Genomic DNA, 16,798 nt, shown 5'->3' on the forward strand with positions numbered 1-16,798 from the left:
AGGGGGGGCAATTGTTGCAGGGGTTGACACTAACGGTTGCCCGCTTGCCCGGGGCAAGTAAAAAAAATGTTTGGGCAAGTTGAGATTTATTCTGGTTGCCCGAACGGACAAGTGGATTTTGGGTGGATGTTAATATAAAAGCTATTTATTCAAATGTTTTTAGAAACTGCAGAACAACCTTTTGTTCCTCGAAACCACACAAAATAGAAGTATTTGCAATTGATCAGCGCGCTGTCTTCTCTTCTCTCGGAAAGCGAGTTAACAGACACGCATCGCTTCAGTGCGAATATAGCCCCGCCTTCTGTCACTCACTCGCAGTGCGGTCTCTGGCAGTGCTACAGGTTAGCCAACACAGCTAGCATCTCAAGTGCAGCACCTCCGCGAACGGTTTAGGTAGAAGTTAAATGGAGTAGTGATGGAGGAGTGCGGTTACTTTGGAAGTACTTTGGATTTAGGCAAATTATCAAGGAAGTCAAGAACACGGATTTGGGTTTCATAACTGTGCACATGCACAGAGCAATAGCGATCTTTTTCACAAAATTGGACCCTCACAAACTACTGTATACATGAAAGCTGAGCCTCCACTTATTCCAACAGTCCAAACCATATCATTCTGTGACTAAAACTCGCAAATAACAACTTAAGAAGAAACGTCCACTTTTCTTGTAATAACCAAAAATGAAGTATTACCTTTGTGATTTTTGTCCACAAAGTTGATTCTGATCGAATAAAACCACCATAAACAGATTATCCAGTATGGGCCAAATTTTGCAACTTAACATGGTGTTTTCAATCAATGAATAAGAGAAGGTTTCTTAAGAAATAGGTAAATTGCCTTCAATCAGAAAACATATTCTTCAGCGCAATCTAGTGGCCATATATTTATTTGCGAGTGTTTGGCTTGGTGCATTCGATTGCCCTGAACTTTAAATAGAGGTGTCAAGTGTCTAAATTGTAAGATATCTACCTTTATTTGTGTCTCATAGTAAGACAGCGCTCCCAACTGATAACGACCAACTGATACTGATAATTATTTCAGGTGGAAATGTTATCTTCCACTTATGCCGTGTTCCATGGCTTTATTCACTTTAACCAAGTATTATCCCCATTGAATATTTCACTTGCACAACAATCTTTCTTTTGGCCCAAAGATGACATTATCGCCCTTGCAGTTATGGAGATATAATCTATTCTACTATATAATCTACTTTGGGTATGTTCTTTCCTGAAAAAAACTTTTCCCCTGATATCAAAAATGGTATAGAATATCGATATTTTTCCAGGAATAGTGTTGAAGTTAGAAAATCCAGTATCGTGACTGACAACCCTACTAGAAACGCAATTGTGATTATTCAGTTAGAGCTACAAGAAACTTGAAAGTTAAAAAGACATATCTTTGCTACTACCTCTGACATTTAGTTATGTACATTTGCATAAAATCATGCAGGTCTATATATAACTTGGCGATAGCTTTAATAGGTTGGAACGGTGGACTGAAATCACTTCATGGCACGATGTAACCGCTCGATAAATAAGTAAACAAAGAGTAGTTTGTTATTTTTTAAACACAACATGTGTGGAAGCTAACATGATTTTTCTGAGCCCCCCCAAAACCAGGCTGGGTGCCTGGCAAAAAGAGGCCCGTTCACGATTCAGATTATAATTTGGGCAAGTGAACATTACATTCGGGCAAGTTGAACCTTACCTGTACTTGCCCGATGGGCAAGTGCTTTTGAAACCTTAGTGTCAACCCCTGTGTTGCGATGATGGCTAAGATCCACGGTACAATCAGATTGTTTTCTGCTTACCTCATCAAACAGCTAAATGGCAACATCAGACATTGACTGCATGTTCTATATGATTTTTTTGATACAGCTAAATCAAGTTCATAATGAATGTTAACATGCTTTTGGCTGATGAATGAACTATCCCACTGTGTACATTTTCATCTACCATTTTGCCTCCTTAAATACCTCTGAAAGTTAAAAGAGACTGCTTTACAATAAATCACAATACTCTTTCTCATCTGATATCATTTATTTTAAGTGCAGCAGTTATTTTCTGATTAAACAAAAAAATGGATGTTAGCATAGCCTAGTAATTATAATATTTACAGTTCTTATCACATGTTTACAACTTGAAGACAGCATATATAAAAACTAGTGGCATAGCCTACTCATTGCAATATTTACAGTATTCCTAAAACAAGAATGATCCAAGGTGATAATCAAAACATTGGGTGCTATTTAACAAGAATTTACCCATAAGACACATGTACATTACAAAGCAAACAAAAAAAATGGCTAATGATATGCAATTAATACAGCTATTTCCAATTCAACATTTGAGTAGTGCAACAACACAACAACATTAAAACAACATTTCTCACTTGTATTGAAATTTTGCTCGTCTCTCTTTCAAAGCAGCAAAGTGATCAATGAACCTCTTATTAAAATCAGGCATGTTCCTGACTAGTTCCCTCTCCATGGAAAGCATGGCCACAGCATTGAGACGATCCTGTCCCATTGGGTTTCGCAGGAATGTCTTGATTCTCTTTAAGGTCGAGAAACACCTTTCAGCTTCAGCAGTTGTCATGGGAGTGGTTATGAGGATGTTCAACAGAGCCACAGTCTCAGATAGGGTCTCATGGAGGTTGTTCCTCTGTAGAACCTGGTAGAGTGCCAATGCACCACTGCAGCCCTTGAAATCTGGACTCTCGTAGATAAGGGACAGTTCAGTCTTGAGCTTCGCCTTATTCAGCATGGGGTATTCCTTGGCAGTGGTGTTCAGAGCCTCATCAGGGAACATATGGCAGTATTGCTCAAACAGGTCTCCTTGTAGCAGCGTTGCACTCACAAGGTGGCTTGTGAAAGAGAACCTCTCGTTTGCATGGCCCAAGATGGTGTCACAGACCTGTCAAAATAAAGAGAGTATATCACAAATTGGAAGTACACTATGAGTAAAAAACACTGCCACCATCCATCCTTGAATGCAACTGTAAATACAGAAGGGGTGATTTTTTAACACTAGGTTCCAGAGGCCTTAAAAAGGAGGTCTGCATGACTTTAGAATACAATAAAGTAAGGTATGCAATGAAGTGAAAGTGAGAGAAAAATAGAACAAAAAGAAAATAAACAAACAAAACTACAAAATCATCTACCTCCTTAGACAGCCTCTGCTTGTCTTGCTCTCCCAAGGCCCTCCTTTTTCCTGTAGTTCCTGCTGCTACTTGCTGCTGCTCTGGAGATTGTTGTTTCGTCAGCTTGTATCGCAACGAAGCTGGCCGACTGCACCTCCTCCGTAATGCGTGCCCTAATGACAGCTGCCATGCAGTCGAGCAGCTCATTTTGGACCGTCTTGGATGTGCCTTTAAAGACGGTGGCCGTTTTTAAATGCTCCTCAAAAACTTCATCTAGGGATGCAATTAACTGTACCAATCCTCGAAAAATTCCGGGGTTTCTGGATCCCTCGCTCTCGTCTCAGCCTCGCAAGGCCAACTCGAATACACTGCAGAGCTTAACACCGTCGATCAGGCGGCCCAGAATGTGGCGGTTTTTGCTCACCTCATCATTGTGCCGACGCAGTGCTAGCCTGTAGCCATCGTCCAACTGCATAGCAATGTTGACGCTCCCAAACGCAGACAGTTTTAAGCAGCTGTCCATGTGGATCCTCGATGTTTCATGCTTTTTATTTTTTTCGGACAGATGATGCATATCTGTGAAACCTGTCGTAGTCCAAGGTGTTTCCGTGGTGCAGCCATCAGGGTGGATGAGGACGCAGGGGTAGCAGAAGAGTCCGTTGGCTACCTCGCATCCTGCTAGCCAGTTTTTCCTCTCGTACCAGCACCGCGAAAATCCCCTGGTGTACGACTTGCCTCCTTTCTTTGATATTTGTTTTATATTTAAATTTGGTCGGGGTGGTCCTAATTCTTTAACAGCCAATTTTTCCTGATTGCTTCGACGACTAAATGGTAATTCTCTAAATGAAATTATGGAGTTGCTCTGAGCCGTAATATTCGCCATGACGATCGTGAATGTGACTGCGGCGGCGGCGCAGGCACGTAACGTGATGAACCTATTAAAAGCCATAAAAGCACCACGTGACGTTCACTGTAGTGTATGTATGATATGACGGAATCACGTTAGTGCAAGCACTCCCGGAACCCATAGAGAATGCATTGCAGGGCTTGCAGTTTGAAAAAAAAAGCTTTTACATGAAAGTCAATGAGAGCGCTGGGGGCGATTTCCAGCCAGGCTGAAATCGCCCATAGCGCTCGGTTGGTATGGAACACAACTGCTCAGAGGAAAACAGGCTATGTTAATTTTTTACAAAATGTATTGGTTATCATCATTATCACTAAAAAAGATATACATATGTATTATAAAAAAAAAATATTAGGCATATTATCTTTTTTCTTTTCTTCTTTTTTTTTTGACTCAAGGAGGGTGGCGCCCTATCGCCCTCTATTGGCCGGCCGCCCCTGGGTATGAAACTAAAACTGATTCTGAAGACATTTTAAATGATATCGAAATTCTGTTTAGATATTATTGAAGATACAAGTGTGAATATTTGTTAAATGGTTTGCACGAAGATAAACGGTTGAAAATTGATTTAGTTATGTTACTTCTACAGTTGAAGTACGACTGATGATTTGAATCATCGACTTTCAGGGTTTTTTTCGGGTTTATTTTTTTCTCACGTCGCGCCGCTCCTGAAGAACTCTGGCGCCCCCAAGGGGGGGCGCGCCCCACAGTTTGAAAACCATTGCTCTGGTAATGGCAAATGCGCGGTTACGCGCAGTGGACGGTGCACTGCGCTTGGGGCTATATCTTGAGCGCCCCAAAGCCATACAATTCGACGACGCTGATTGGCGAAATTATGTACTTTTCTGCCTAGCAACGGGGGAACCATTGGCTAATAATAGGGTGTATGCACTAAGCTGTGTGACGTACTTCCTGTTTCAAATAATACAGCTCGGCCGGTTCCGGTCTGTGTGTTTATCGCGCTAGCCAGCTGACGTTGATACACTTTATACATGAATCAACACCGCAAACATTTAAAAACGGTTCATTTTTATAGGCAGGAGAAACCTACGCCGAGCACTGCTGTCTCCCCCACTGTAAAGCGTCAGTCAAATCCAAAGGGGTATTAAGTTTCCATGGCTTTCCGAGCCAAACTGACGTGAGGAGTCAATGGATTGTAAACATACGCCGGGATAAATATGTCATCACCACTCACTCTAACTATCTGTAGCAGACACTTTAGTTCTGACAAAATGATTGAGCCAACTACTCTTCAGGGTCGAAGGAGACTTACAAAAGGTGGTGTCACACTAAATTTTTACCGGCTGCCAAATTTGTACCGGGTGCGTCATCCATACGTAATCCATTCCAAACCTGCCTGTCAGCAGATGATCGCGTCGTCCGTTGCCGGGCAGGTTTCAAAAAACATTTGCGCTCATGTTGCCAAAGACGAAATAACATAATACAGTTAACGGATCGCTAGATAACACTTGTTTTTACTTTATATTTGTATTGCATTTAATTGTTTGATCAAATTTAGCTAGTAAACTGAGTGTTTAAAGCGGGTTTCAAAAAACATTCGCGCTCATGTTGCCAAAAACGAAATAACATAACACAGAAAACGGATCTAGATAACACTTGTTTTTACTTTATATTTGTATTGTATTTAATTGTTTAATCAAATTTAGCAAGTAAACTGAGTGTTTAAAGCAGGTCAGGGACGAAATAGCACAATACAGATAACGGATCGCTAGATAGAAGGTTCGCGAATGTTCGTGAACCTTTCACGTCATTCAACGCGATCGTCCGTTGCCAGGCAACGGACGAAGCGATCATCTGTTGCCAGGCAGATTTGGAGTGGATTACGTATGGATGACGCGCCCGGTACAAATTTGGCAGCCGGTACAAATTTAGTGTGACAGAGACAGTTTCCTGTCATAATTCAAACCTGAAAAAAAAGTTTCAAAGGCTTGTAAGTCTGGGTTTGAAAACTCAACACCTTGTAAAAAAGGTTTTGAAACACTGAAAAAAGAGATTATAACCTGAAAAAAATTCAAACATCTGTAAACATGATTTTGTGTTATATTTTATCTTCTTCATCATTTTCACCAACACATTTTCAAAGTTCAAACTATTTCACCTGCGCATTTGTAGAGTTTCAAATCTGGCACTGTTCTAACAGTGTATTTCATTGTTTCCCGGTTTTTAAACCTTGTAAATGTGATTCTGCAAACAGGTGTTCAAACATTGAGAAATACGTTTTGAAAGGTTGTATATTTAGTTTTAAAAACTTGTAAAGGTGTACGTTTACGCCATTGCAACGTATTTTTTCAGAACTGACTTTTCAGCATTGACTTTTCAGAGATTTGACCACACAGGCGCAAGCTTTGAGTCACGGGAATATTGGCAGTGTTCTGTCGCACATATGTTTTGAAACTCCTTCATACCATGTCCTAAAATGTTTTTAGTTTTTTCTTTTCAAAACGCCACCTCAAGCGTTTTATTAGCCGTTATCTCAAATTATTTTTTGCTAGGGAAGAGGGGTGTGCAGCTGAAAGGAGTCGTAGTGAAACAAATGGCATCCGAGAGGGCCTAGTTCAGTGCTCCGTTAACGTGTCCGATTGTTGGACTGGTTCATCTGCTGCTCAATAACTCTCACGGTCCTCTAATTGCGATCATTGTGATTCATCATGTATTGATCCATTTATTCAAAAGATCCAAAGACAAAGAACAGGTGCATTACGGTATCATTTTATATTGTTGTTGGACCGGAGTGGGTGGATGGGCACGCATGCGTTCTATATTTCTGCATCCGGTACGTCATGAAATAGGGCGTAGCCATAGACCCATGATGCGGAAGCATATCGCTCCTTGATGTTGCCCTCAGGTTGCCCTGTGCCACTGAGCAGTTTACATAGGAATGAATAGGCCCCATTTTGGAATCCGTTGTCCATTCTATAATACGTCCATGATTCAGACATGTGGGGCTGAGCGAACTGCGCCCCACGGAAGACATCTACTTCACCAAAATGAACGTTGAACATGTAAGTGAATGAAGATTTAATTATGGGGGGTTCTAAAGATATTCTAAAGTAAATGCATTATTCGAATGCAATTAAAATATATTAATTCTCAAAATTAGAAGATTATTAAAAAATATATATATATAAATATATTAAAAAAAGAAAAGATGGCAGGTCGGCGGGAGGGCAGCGCCTCAGCGCCCTCTGCCAGATCGTCTCTCGATACTCACAGAGCTTTCCTGCAACTCCAGAACTGTTTCTCCAATGCTGATCCTGCCTGTTACCGAACCCTCGCCTGTCTGACCACCCGCCGGTTGTCCAGTCCCTGCCGGCCTGTCTGCTCCCCTGTTTCCAGCTCCTCGCCTGCCTGTCTGCCCTCCTGATATCGACCCCTCGTCGGCCCGACTACCCGCCCGCCGACGGTACCGCTAGTCTACCTGATTGCCTGCCGGTTCCCGAATTCTTGCCTGTCCCCATTTACTCTGCCTGCCCGACCCTGATCATCTGTGCGATAAATAAAACCTTTGGACTGCCCTGTCACCATTTTCAGTCTATGCACTTGGGTTCTGCCGAAAAGGGAGAACATTTCGCATTAGCAACAACCGCCTACGGGGACAAACACACTACTTCCGTAGCAAAACACGGCAAGTCTGGTGATTTCAGCAACTCGGCAATGTCGGCGCTGCTTTACTTCCTGTTTCGCCGGATTAGTGTATAGACTTGGTTGAGGCACTGGTCCAGAATCTCCCAACGTTTCAGAAATGAAACAGTGAACATCGAAAACCAGCCAACTCGAAGAAAATAACTACCAATCAAAAGGCTAGATAATTCACATGTGATGTCCACACTAGTGGTCGTTCAGAAAAAAACATGTGTTCCGAAGCCGGATTCTTTACAAAACAATCGATTTGATGTTGAGTTAAATTGAACGATGGTTTTCTAGGGCAAAGATGGTTTTCTTGGGCGTGGTATTGAGGCCTTAAACCCTATGGGGTTTAATGAGCCCTCTAGCATCATTGTTAACTATAACAAATGCATGTTTTACTTTTTGAATGAATATATTAATTTAAACAGTAATGCATGCATTTGTAATAGTTACAATACCACTATTTATCTGTGGCATATAAAGTCATAATCATAAAGCTGGTGTCTGATTTTAACAGGATAATGGATTAGTTAACTTAAACTTCTTAGTTGAAGCCTACAGAATAAACAGTCTCGCAGGAGGGCAAGACGTCTCTTTGAGGGGCCACTTATACATTAATGAGGCGTCGGGGGTTAATCGGAATGCAGGTATTTATGGATTTTTTTGTTAACAAACAAAGAACAACACATCACATATCTTGCCAACAGAGTCATAAAGTAAATGGGATACATCCACACATATTTGGATCATATCATAAGCATTCTTTACAATCTTGTTAAAGATTAATTCATTTGAACTGATTCGGTCGCAAACGACCCATCACTACTAGGGAGCAGAATTTGATGGGTAGCAGAAATTGGCAGAACACCCGCAACAACATAAAAACAGGGTCAGCATATTAAGGCCCAGTCCACACGGAGACGATTTTTTGGTGAAACCGCATAAGTCTTGTGCATTTGGGCCGACCGACCAGGCGGATCCGGCAGATCTTGTGCCTGAAAACGCACTTTTCTGAAACCAGATCCCAAGGTGGATTCAAATAAAAACTGACCTATGTGGTTTTGTGTTAATGGCTCTTTATGGTTCCACGTTCACTCAACGCAATGACCATGCAGACGCATCGACGCAGTCGTGAACCTTTACGCCTCGTTTCCACATACGTATGTTTTTCGTATCCGTGCTTCCGTAAATTTACAGAAGGGGTCACTAGTGTTTTACGTACGGACATGAATTTATTTACGCCAGCCAAAAATATGGGGGAACGTATGATAATGGCCGTTTTTAGGAGACCGGTACTTTGGAACATGAGGATCGACATATACAGAGATAAAAACAAAACCAACCAGGCTTGGAAAGAGATCGGCGAGGAGGTAGGCCTGCCAGGTAGGCCTACTTGCATGTTTTGTGAAAAACAAAAAAACTTTCATACGGTATCTCCGTAAAACAACGGCGGAAGTTACATTTTTTGAACGTACGGAGGGGAGGAGTCTCGGAGGAAAAACGGACATTAAGGAGAATCACATAGGAATGAATGGACTTTCGTTCGGAGACGGTTGGATCGCATGCGATAATGTAGTCCTACGTATGGGGAAACGAGGCGTTATGGTTCTGCATCGGGTTTTAGTAAGTGGACCAATCACAGCCCTTGCTGCTGCGGAAGGTCACGAGGCGCACGCCTTGTTCACACTACCTCCGTCCGTAGACAGCATTGTGGGTCCGTCCGTACATTCGGCTACGGGGCCCTTTTCCAAAATTTGAGAAATGTTCAACTTTTCAGGCAGCGCCGGATCCGTCGGCCAATCAGATCGCGGTTATGGAAAATCCCCGTCTACTGGATCCATTTCGCAATAACAAGCAGGAAGAAGCAGGAAACCGTTATATTTTTTTAAAGAAATGTGGAATGATAGGATTGTTTTTAGTCACCTGTTGTTTGTGTCATCTTTTGTATTTATATCCAGAAATCGGCTTTGTAGCGGGAAGCGATTTGTTTGGCTGCAGTATGCGTCTACAAAGACTAGTCCCCTATACGTCAGACACGCCCTCGGTCATCCGTTGACGTATGCATGTAGTGTGAACAAGGCGTTCCTTGCGTTGCGTGAACGTGAACCATAAAGAGTCCTTGGGCTTGTTCACACTACCTCCGTCCGTTGACGGATCTCATTGACTGTGCATGTGGCCCTTGCGAAATGCAAGATCTGTCTACGGACGGAGGTAGTGTGAACAAGGCGTGCGCCTCGTGACCTTCCACAGCAGCAAGGGCTGTGATTGGTCCGCTTACTAAAACCCGATGCAGAACCATAAAGGTTCACGACTGCGTCGAAGCGTCTGCATGGTCATTGCGTTGAGTGACCGTGGAACCATAAAGAGCCATTAACACAAAACCACATAGGTCAGTTTTTATTTGAATCCACCTTGGGACCTGGTTTCAGAAAAGTGCGTTTTTTCAAGTCTATTATCTTGCTGATATGTTAAACATCCAATAATCAACCCCACCCCCCCCATTCTGCTGTGTTTGGTTAAAGTTGTAATGTTGTGTTGATTGATGATCGACTTCCAAGATCGTTTAAGAATGAGAACTAGGGAGGAGCTGAGTCTGACTGACTCAGCTGAGAACCTTGCATTCCATGATTAGATTCACCGCCACCGGAAACGTGACTGAACAAACAAAAGATTCTGAACGATTCTGCTTGGCGAGCTGACCGACGCTAACTGAATCAAGGAAAATAATCATGAAATCCTTCACTACTACTGGTTCTGCGCATGTGGATCGCGAAAATTCACGATCCCGCGTGCGCATCAATTCATTTCTGCTACCTTTTTGGCTGATGGTGAGTATTTTCTTGAAAACATGTTTCTGAATGTAGAAATACGATTATATAAGTGTTATCTTTACGGGACTGGAAGCGGAGAAAGTTTTTGTCGGTGGTGGGGAGGGGGGCGACGACATTCTGTCATGTCATAACAAGATATCGTGTTATATGATCAATTCTAAATACTTGTGTTTGTAAAGCTATGGAGGAAAGTCGGAAAGATTATTTCACCTTCTGTCTTTGGGAACATTCCTGAATGGGTTTGATAAGTCCCAGAAATTAGGTGCGCTTCGAAATTCACAATAAAGGGTAGGTATCTGAAATACATGCTTGTTTATAACGTCTTTATTGAAGATTTCAGGGGTAAAGTATGTGGAAAGACCAATCGCCTCTATCAAATAATGCTCCCACTGCAGAATCCCGGTATTTTACACCACTACTCACCCTATGTACACTGTAAGAAAATGGGGAGCATATTTTGATGCTGGTTTATAACAACTTTATTGAAGATTGCAGGGATACAGTATGTGGATAGACCAATTGCCTCTATCAACTAGTGCTCCCACTGCAGAATGACGTTATTTTACACCACTACTTGTATCTGCTCTGCACATGCCATCCCGCATCAGAGTCAGGTATCCAACGAGTGACGCTCTTATTCCCGCTCGCTCTCTTTGCTTGACAGCAATCTAGCATCTGGGATCGATTGATATTCGTTGGGTCCCCGGATGTTAACACCGAGTTTCATACATTGAATTTTGCAACTGAATTTGGCATGTTGAATTTGGGGACGTTGAAAATATTTAAGTTGAATTTTCTAACCTTGAATATTTGAGTTTGAGTTTTTTAACATTGAAAAATAGAGCTGGAAATGATTAATTTAGTTAAATTCGGTGGCAAAAATCCAGATACGTTATTTTAATGCATAAATATTCAGTGCTTAAAATTCAATGGCTTTTTGTTTTCAAATCCGATGACACAGATTTACTTCCATAGATATACTTCCATACCGAGCACCGTTCATTTGTGAACCTGGCTGGTGTATGGTCTTCTAACAACTATACTGCTGCATATCCTGTAGTAGTTTTCCAAATGTATTCATGGTATAGCCAAAACAGTATGAAAACAGTAATAGATAACTTCAGTCGAGTTTCTTCTGTGCACATTGTCTAATATCCCTTTCACTACATATATATATATATATCGGCCTATATATATATATATATATATATATATATATATATATATATTTGTTTATCTCTATGCACACACATCCCCTGAGGGTAAGCAGAACTGAGGGAAACAAACAAATGGATGTCTACACGTTTTTGTATAATAGTTGAAACATCAGATGAGCAAACACATAAAGTAGTCTACAACCATGTCGGCTCACATACTCTCATCACAGGTTGCAACGTCTCACACGCACACACGCACACACACACATCCAGTAGGCTATAGAGGCTTAATATTTCGAAACAAGGTCTTCCAATGGCAAATAGACCATGAATGTAGACATGACCTGTTCCAGGTCAGCGTGGTGTTGCCCTGCCGTACAGAAGCACGGTGCACTGTTTCCTGTGTACTACCCACAGTTCTTCTCGTCACCAGAGAATCAGTGTCCAACACTCTTCCTCCTTCCACTCTGTTCCTTCAGAAGCTCTTGGCCGCAGTCCTAAAACATGAGATCTCTGAAGGTACATTTCAGGATTTTAACAGCACCGGCACAAGGGCATGAGCAGTGGTTTATACAATGTTTTCCATTCTGCACATTTGATATGGTTTATTTTTTTTTATTTAGTCAGACATAATGTTGCATAATGATTAAATAGAAAATAAATAACTGTCAGTGATGTTACAGGATAATGTTGCTATCAGGGGGCAGGCAATAGATTGACACAAGCATCACGTTGAACTAAGTGAACTAAATGGGCCACTAACAAGGCCCATTTGTCTCATATCCCCTTGGCAGCCTCCAAGATTTAGCTCTCAGTAGAATCTGACATTAAAGAAGTGAGGCAGGGATACATAATATAATACAAGTCATCCACAAAATAGGCTACCACACAGTTTGTCCTTTCGACTAAAATCAAGAGCCATACTTGTCAAAATCGTGCCCTACATTCAGTCAGATACCACAGTGGTAACAACCAGATGTTTTAACAGGACACTTCTGTCAGGTCCCTTATCACACGCTACCCCTCTTAGGACACTAGGGTTGCGGTTGGATAGTAAAGAGAAATACGTCCTATGCTACTCCTTTGCTAACCTATTCTCCTTGACCTTGACGGAAAGCGTCATGAGGTCAAGGAAAGATGTGAAGGAGAATGCATAAGGACTTATAATTGTCGGTAGATCATGTTGATCATTGTTGATCATTTGTGTCTGCCACATCGTCGTTTTAAATGTGGGACGGCATTATCTCCTTACTTTAGTATTTATGGTCCGGTGTACCCTATGCTAACACAGATAAGAAAGGCAGCATTGAAGCACTTTTCCTTTGATTTTAGAGAATTCTAATAGCTCCTATCATGGCGGCCATCTAGATACTTCCGGGTCATTTAATTTAGTTAGGAACCTTCCTAAGCAATGACACTATCTGACAGCAGCCTAGAACACTATGATCTGTGAGGGTTTTGCTAGTGTGCGCCTCATGTCTGCCTCTGGGATGCTAGCAAATTCAAATCGCAAACCATAGGAGGAAGTTGTCACCAAAAAGCAGCGTGACGTAAATGACACTCATCTCATGTAACTTTTCGCTTTGTAAATCTAACTATATATTACAGATATGTATGAAGTGTTTAGCACGTATAGCCAGCACCTTTCCAGAGAACATAAAAAATATGCTGAATATGGTACAAATATAACGACAATTATCAATTAAATTTCTGGTTAAACCTGCACCCATCTGTAGTTGTGCTTCTAACACAGCCCCTCTGCTGCCAATAGAGCAACACACATCTAAAAAATGCCCCATGATGTAACGTACCTTGTGTGAACAATTGTAAAGTATTGGTACTGTATGAATGGTACTGTACATTTGCTATTTCTAAATCTGTATTACTTTTGAACACTGCAATGCCAAGTGTAGAAATTCTTGTTTACAGCTAACTTGGATTCTGGGGCTATCTAAGCTGAAGACCAACAAGACGTTTGGTCTCCGAAATTGGTCAAATTAATTAGAAAATGGTTGGAACGTGTTTTCTGCGATCTAGGAATTCCCCAGGATCGATCGTCGATAATTATTTTCAGACCTAATGTGAGAAAAAATAATAAATGCATATGATTCTCATCAATAGAAGTAGAATATTTTGAGGAAGTTTAGCCTGAATATGAACAACCTCTTATGGATAACCTTATCCTTGAGCAAAAACAAAACACTGAATGCACATTTCTGTCAGGAAAAATATCCAAAACTTCCATTACTGCTCTGGGCCTCGTTTCCCAATAACGATGGATCTTCGCTCGTACGATCATTCTCATGATGGATCTTGCGAACCATCGTGAATTTCTTTGGAGCGTTTCCCGAAACTCCTCTTAACATGAACGCACGTTCACTGCACTCACGACGTTCGTAGGATTGTAACAGTCCACTGACACTGCTGAAACCGGAGACGAGGAATGTTGCAGGAAAATGGGGTTAATGAGGGTTAAAATATCTCCCCATCAAGGCCAACAGCAGAGTAGCCTACAGAGGCTACTCTGAGAGAAAAGAATAGAAAAGAGAAAAGAATAGACTGCAATAATATGAATGCTAAAGATATTAAAACACAATTGATTAGGCCTAGGCCAACATATGCTATATCAGTCCTAATCCTGAACGCACTGCATACATTTTTTATTTTTTTTATGAATGAAGACACCCGCATGCAATAATGAGTTCACGTCTGAGTGTAGACTACAAACGGGATTAACTGTGGTCAGGGATGTTCGTTACTGTCTAGACAGGGTCCAATAAATAGTGAACTTCATCACAGCCTCACCGAAGTGCCTACAGTGCTTAATGCAAACAATCGCAACAAAAAACGCCTGCAGAAATTCTCCGACACCCGCTGGTCTCAGCATGATGCATGTCTAGCCTATGTCTTCTGTCATTGATCAATATGAGGACATTTTAACCATGATGGTTGAATTAAAATCAGAGGGAGACAGCAAGTGCAGCTCGAAAGCGACCTCCCACACAAGAGCAATGGAATCATTCGATTTTATTATATGCCTTGTGACGTGGCGTTTGATCGGTACATTTCGGCTGCGCATGTATTTTTGGAATTTTAAATTGCTGCAACAAATTATGTTGTTGTTGACTTCTAACATGTCTCAATCTTTGCTGTTTAAATCTAACAGTAGTCTATGAGTAATATATCGGCGGTAACTACTGTTTTTTGGTTGCGAAATTGAGCCCAACTGGGCATTCCGTGGTATTGGATGTGTTTCAATAAAACGCATCCAATACACGAAATGTCCGCTGGTGACGCTGTCACACCAAATTTGTACCGGGTACGTAATCAGTTGTCCGTTGCCAGGCAACGAACAACAGATTACGTAAGGGGTTGTCCGTTGCCAGGCAGGTATCAGAAAACATTCCCACTCATGTTGCCAAAGACGAAATAACATAATACAGATAACGGATCGCTAGATAACACTTGTTTTTACTTTATATTTGTATTGTACTTAATTGTTTAATCGAATTTAGCTAGTAAATTGAGTGTATAAAGCAGGTTTCGAAAAACATTTGTGCTCATGTTGCCAAAGACTAAATAACATTACACATATAACCGATTGCTAGATAACACTTGTTTTTACTTTATATTTATATTGCATTTAATTGTTTAATCGAATTTGTAAAATAAGTGTATCTGTCTTGTCGCGCTCAATGAACGAGTTTGCGAATGTTCTTGAACCTTCCTACGTCATTCGACGTGATCGTCTGTTGCCAGGCAGGTTTGGAATGGATTACGTAAGGATGACGTATCCGGTACAAATTTGGCACCCGGTACAAATTTGGTGTGACAACGCCACTGAGGCTAAAGTAGGCTAACGATGCTCTTAGCATCCTACGAGTACCCCAGGGCCCTGTACCACGAAGCTCGCTTAGAGGGTGAGCGAAGTATGTTGAGCTCCAAGCCTGGGTTAGTTGTACCACGAAAGTCGATCTCTTTTAGCGTCGCTGTATAACCATGGTGACTTATGCTCGCAACCAAACCTGGTCGGGAGCAGTATTTCGGCTTAGTCTAGCCGGAGATCGGCTACTTAAATCGGCGTGCGCAGCTTCCTAGCCCCTCCTCTGACAATGGAGTCACCATTTGTGGGTGTTCCCGTGGACCCCGGCGCACTTCTCGTACAGGCGTCTCTCCGGAGACAGAGGGTTTTAAGGGACAGAACCGATCCCTTGGCATTGTCTGACGATATTCAGATTTCAGACTTTATTGTCATTGTGCAAACAACGAAATTGGGGTTCTTCATGAGAGATACAGATTCTCATCAGAGGGTGATCGTCCTTTTGGACCTTATGTAGACAATGATTACTGTTGCGCATTGTATCTCCGTGACAGTGTGCTAGAGTGGAGGTAGCGCGTCAGTCATGAATTTCTGCGCGGGGGGTTCGACTCCCAAGTGATGCAAATTTATGTGAAGCTTAAAAAGTCCTAATTCTCATGCATATGGAATACTTATTCGCTAAAGCTTATGGAATTATATTTTTGTGCTTATTTCGAACTTGAACCCATATTTTCAAGGCCGTGCTGGCACCACATCTATGGGGGTAAAATGCATGATGATAGACCGGCGAAATTGAACCCCGGTCGCTGGCGTTCGGGTCGTATACCAATCCATTACGCTAGAGCCGCTACCTCTCAGCGGTCGAAAACATGCCATACATTTCTTAAATATGGTGTATTTAAAGTGAATTCCCTAAATGATAGAATAAGGCAGGATGGACGTTGCTTATGCATTTTTAAATCATCATCATTCTATTTGGATTAATGGCGAACAATTCTGCATTTGGCATAGTTATTTTACAGACAATATGCAGAATATTTTCACTTATACGAATATAGACTGCTTGTTCTATCGTAAAGGTGAGAAAAATGACGCAAAAAACGCCCCTTTCCCGTGAACGCGCACTGAACCTAAAGCGGAAAACCTGGTTCAACTAATTGAATCTAAAGTGAGCTTCGTGGTACCATTTAACTCTGATTGCGAGTTGCGGCTCTGTCGAGCCAGGTTTTCCCAAGAAAGCCTGGGTATGTTCAGCGAGCTTCGTGGTATAGGGCACTGGAGTCCTCGTTAGCTACGAGC

General features: G+C 41.7%; 1 protein-coding gene across 1 annotated transcript; it reads right to left on the minus strand.

The window, feature by feature from the left end:
• Positions 1-2,053: 2,053 nt before the first annotated feature.
• On the minus strand, positions 2,054-4,551 carry LOC115556012 (uncharacterized). The gene is made up of 2 exons (XM_030373100.1): positions 3,161-4,551; positions 2,054-2,913 (listed from the first exon to the last, which is right to left on the minus strand). The coding sequence occupies exons 1-2, from the start codon at positions 3,344-3,346 to the stop codon at positions 2,386-2,388; spliced, it is 714 nt and encodes a 237-aa protein (XP_030228960.1). The 5' UTR covers positions 3,347-4,551; the 3' UTR covers positions 2,054-2,385.
• Positions 4,552-16,798: the final 12,247 nt, after the last annotated feature.

This window comes from Gadus morhua, chromosome 12 (genome assembly GCF_902167405.1).
Source record: "Gadus morhua chromosome 12, gadMor3.0, whole genome shotgun sequence".
NCBI lineage: Eukaryota > Metazoa > Chordata > Actinopteri > Gadiformes > Gadidae > Gadus > Gadus morhua.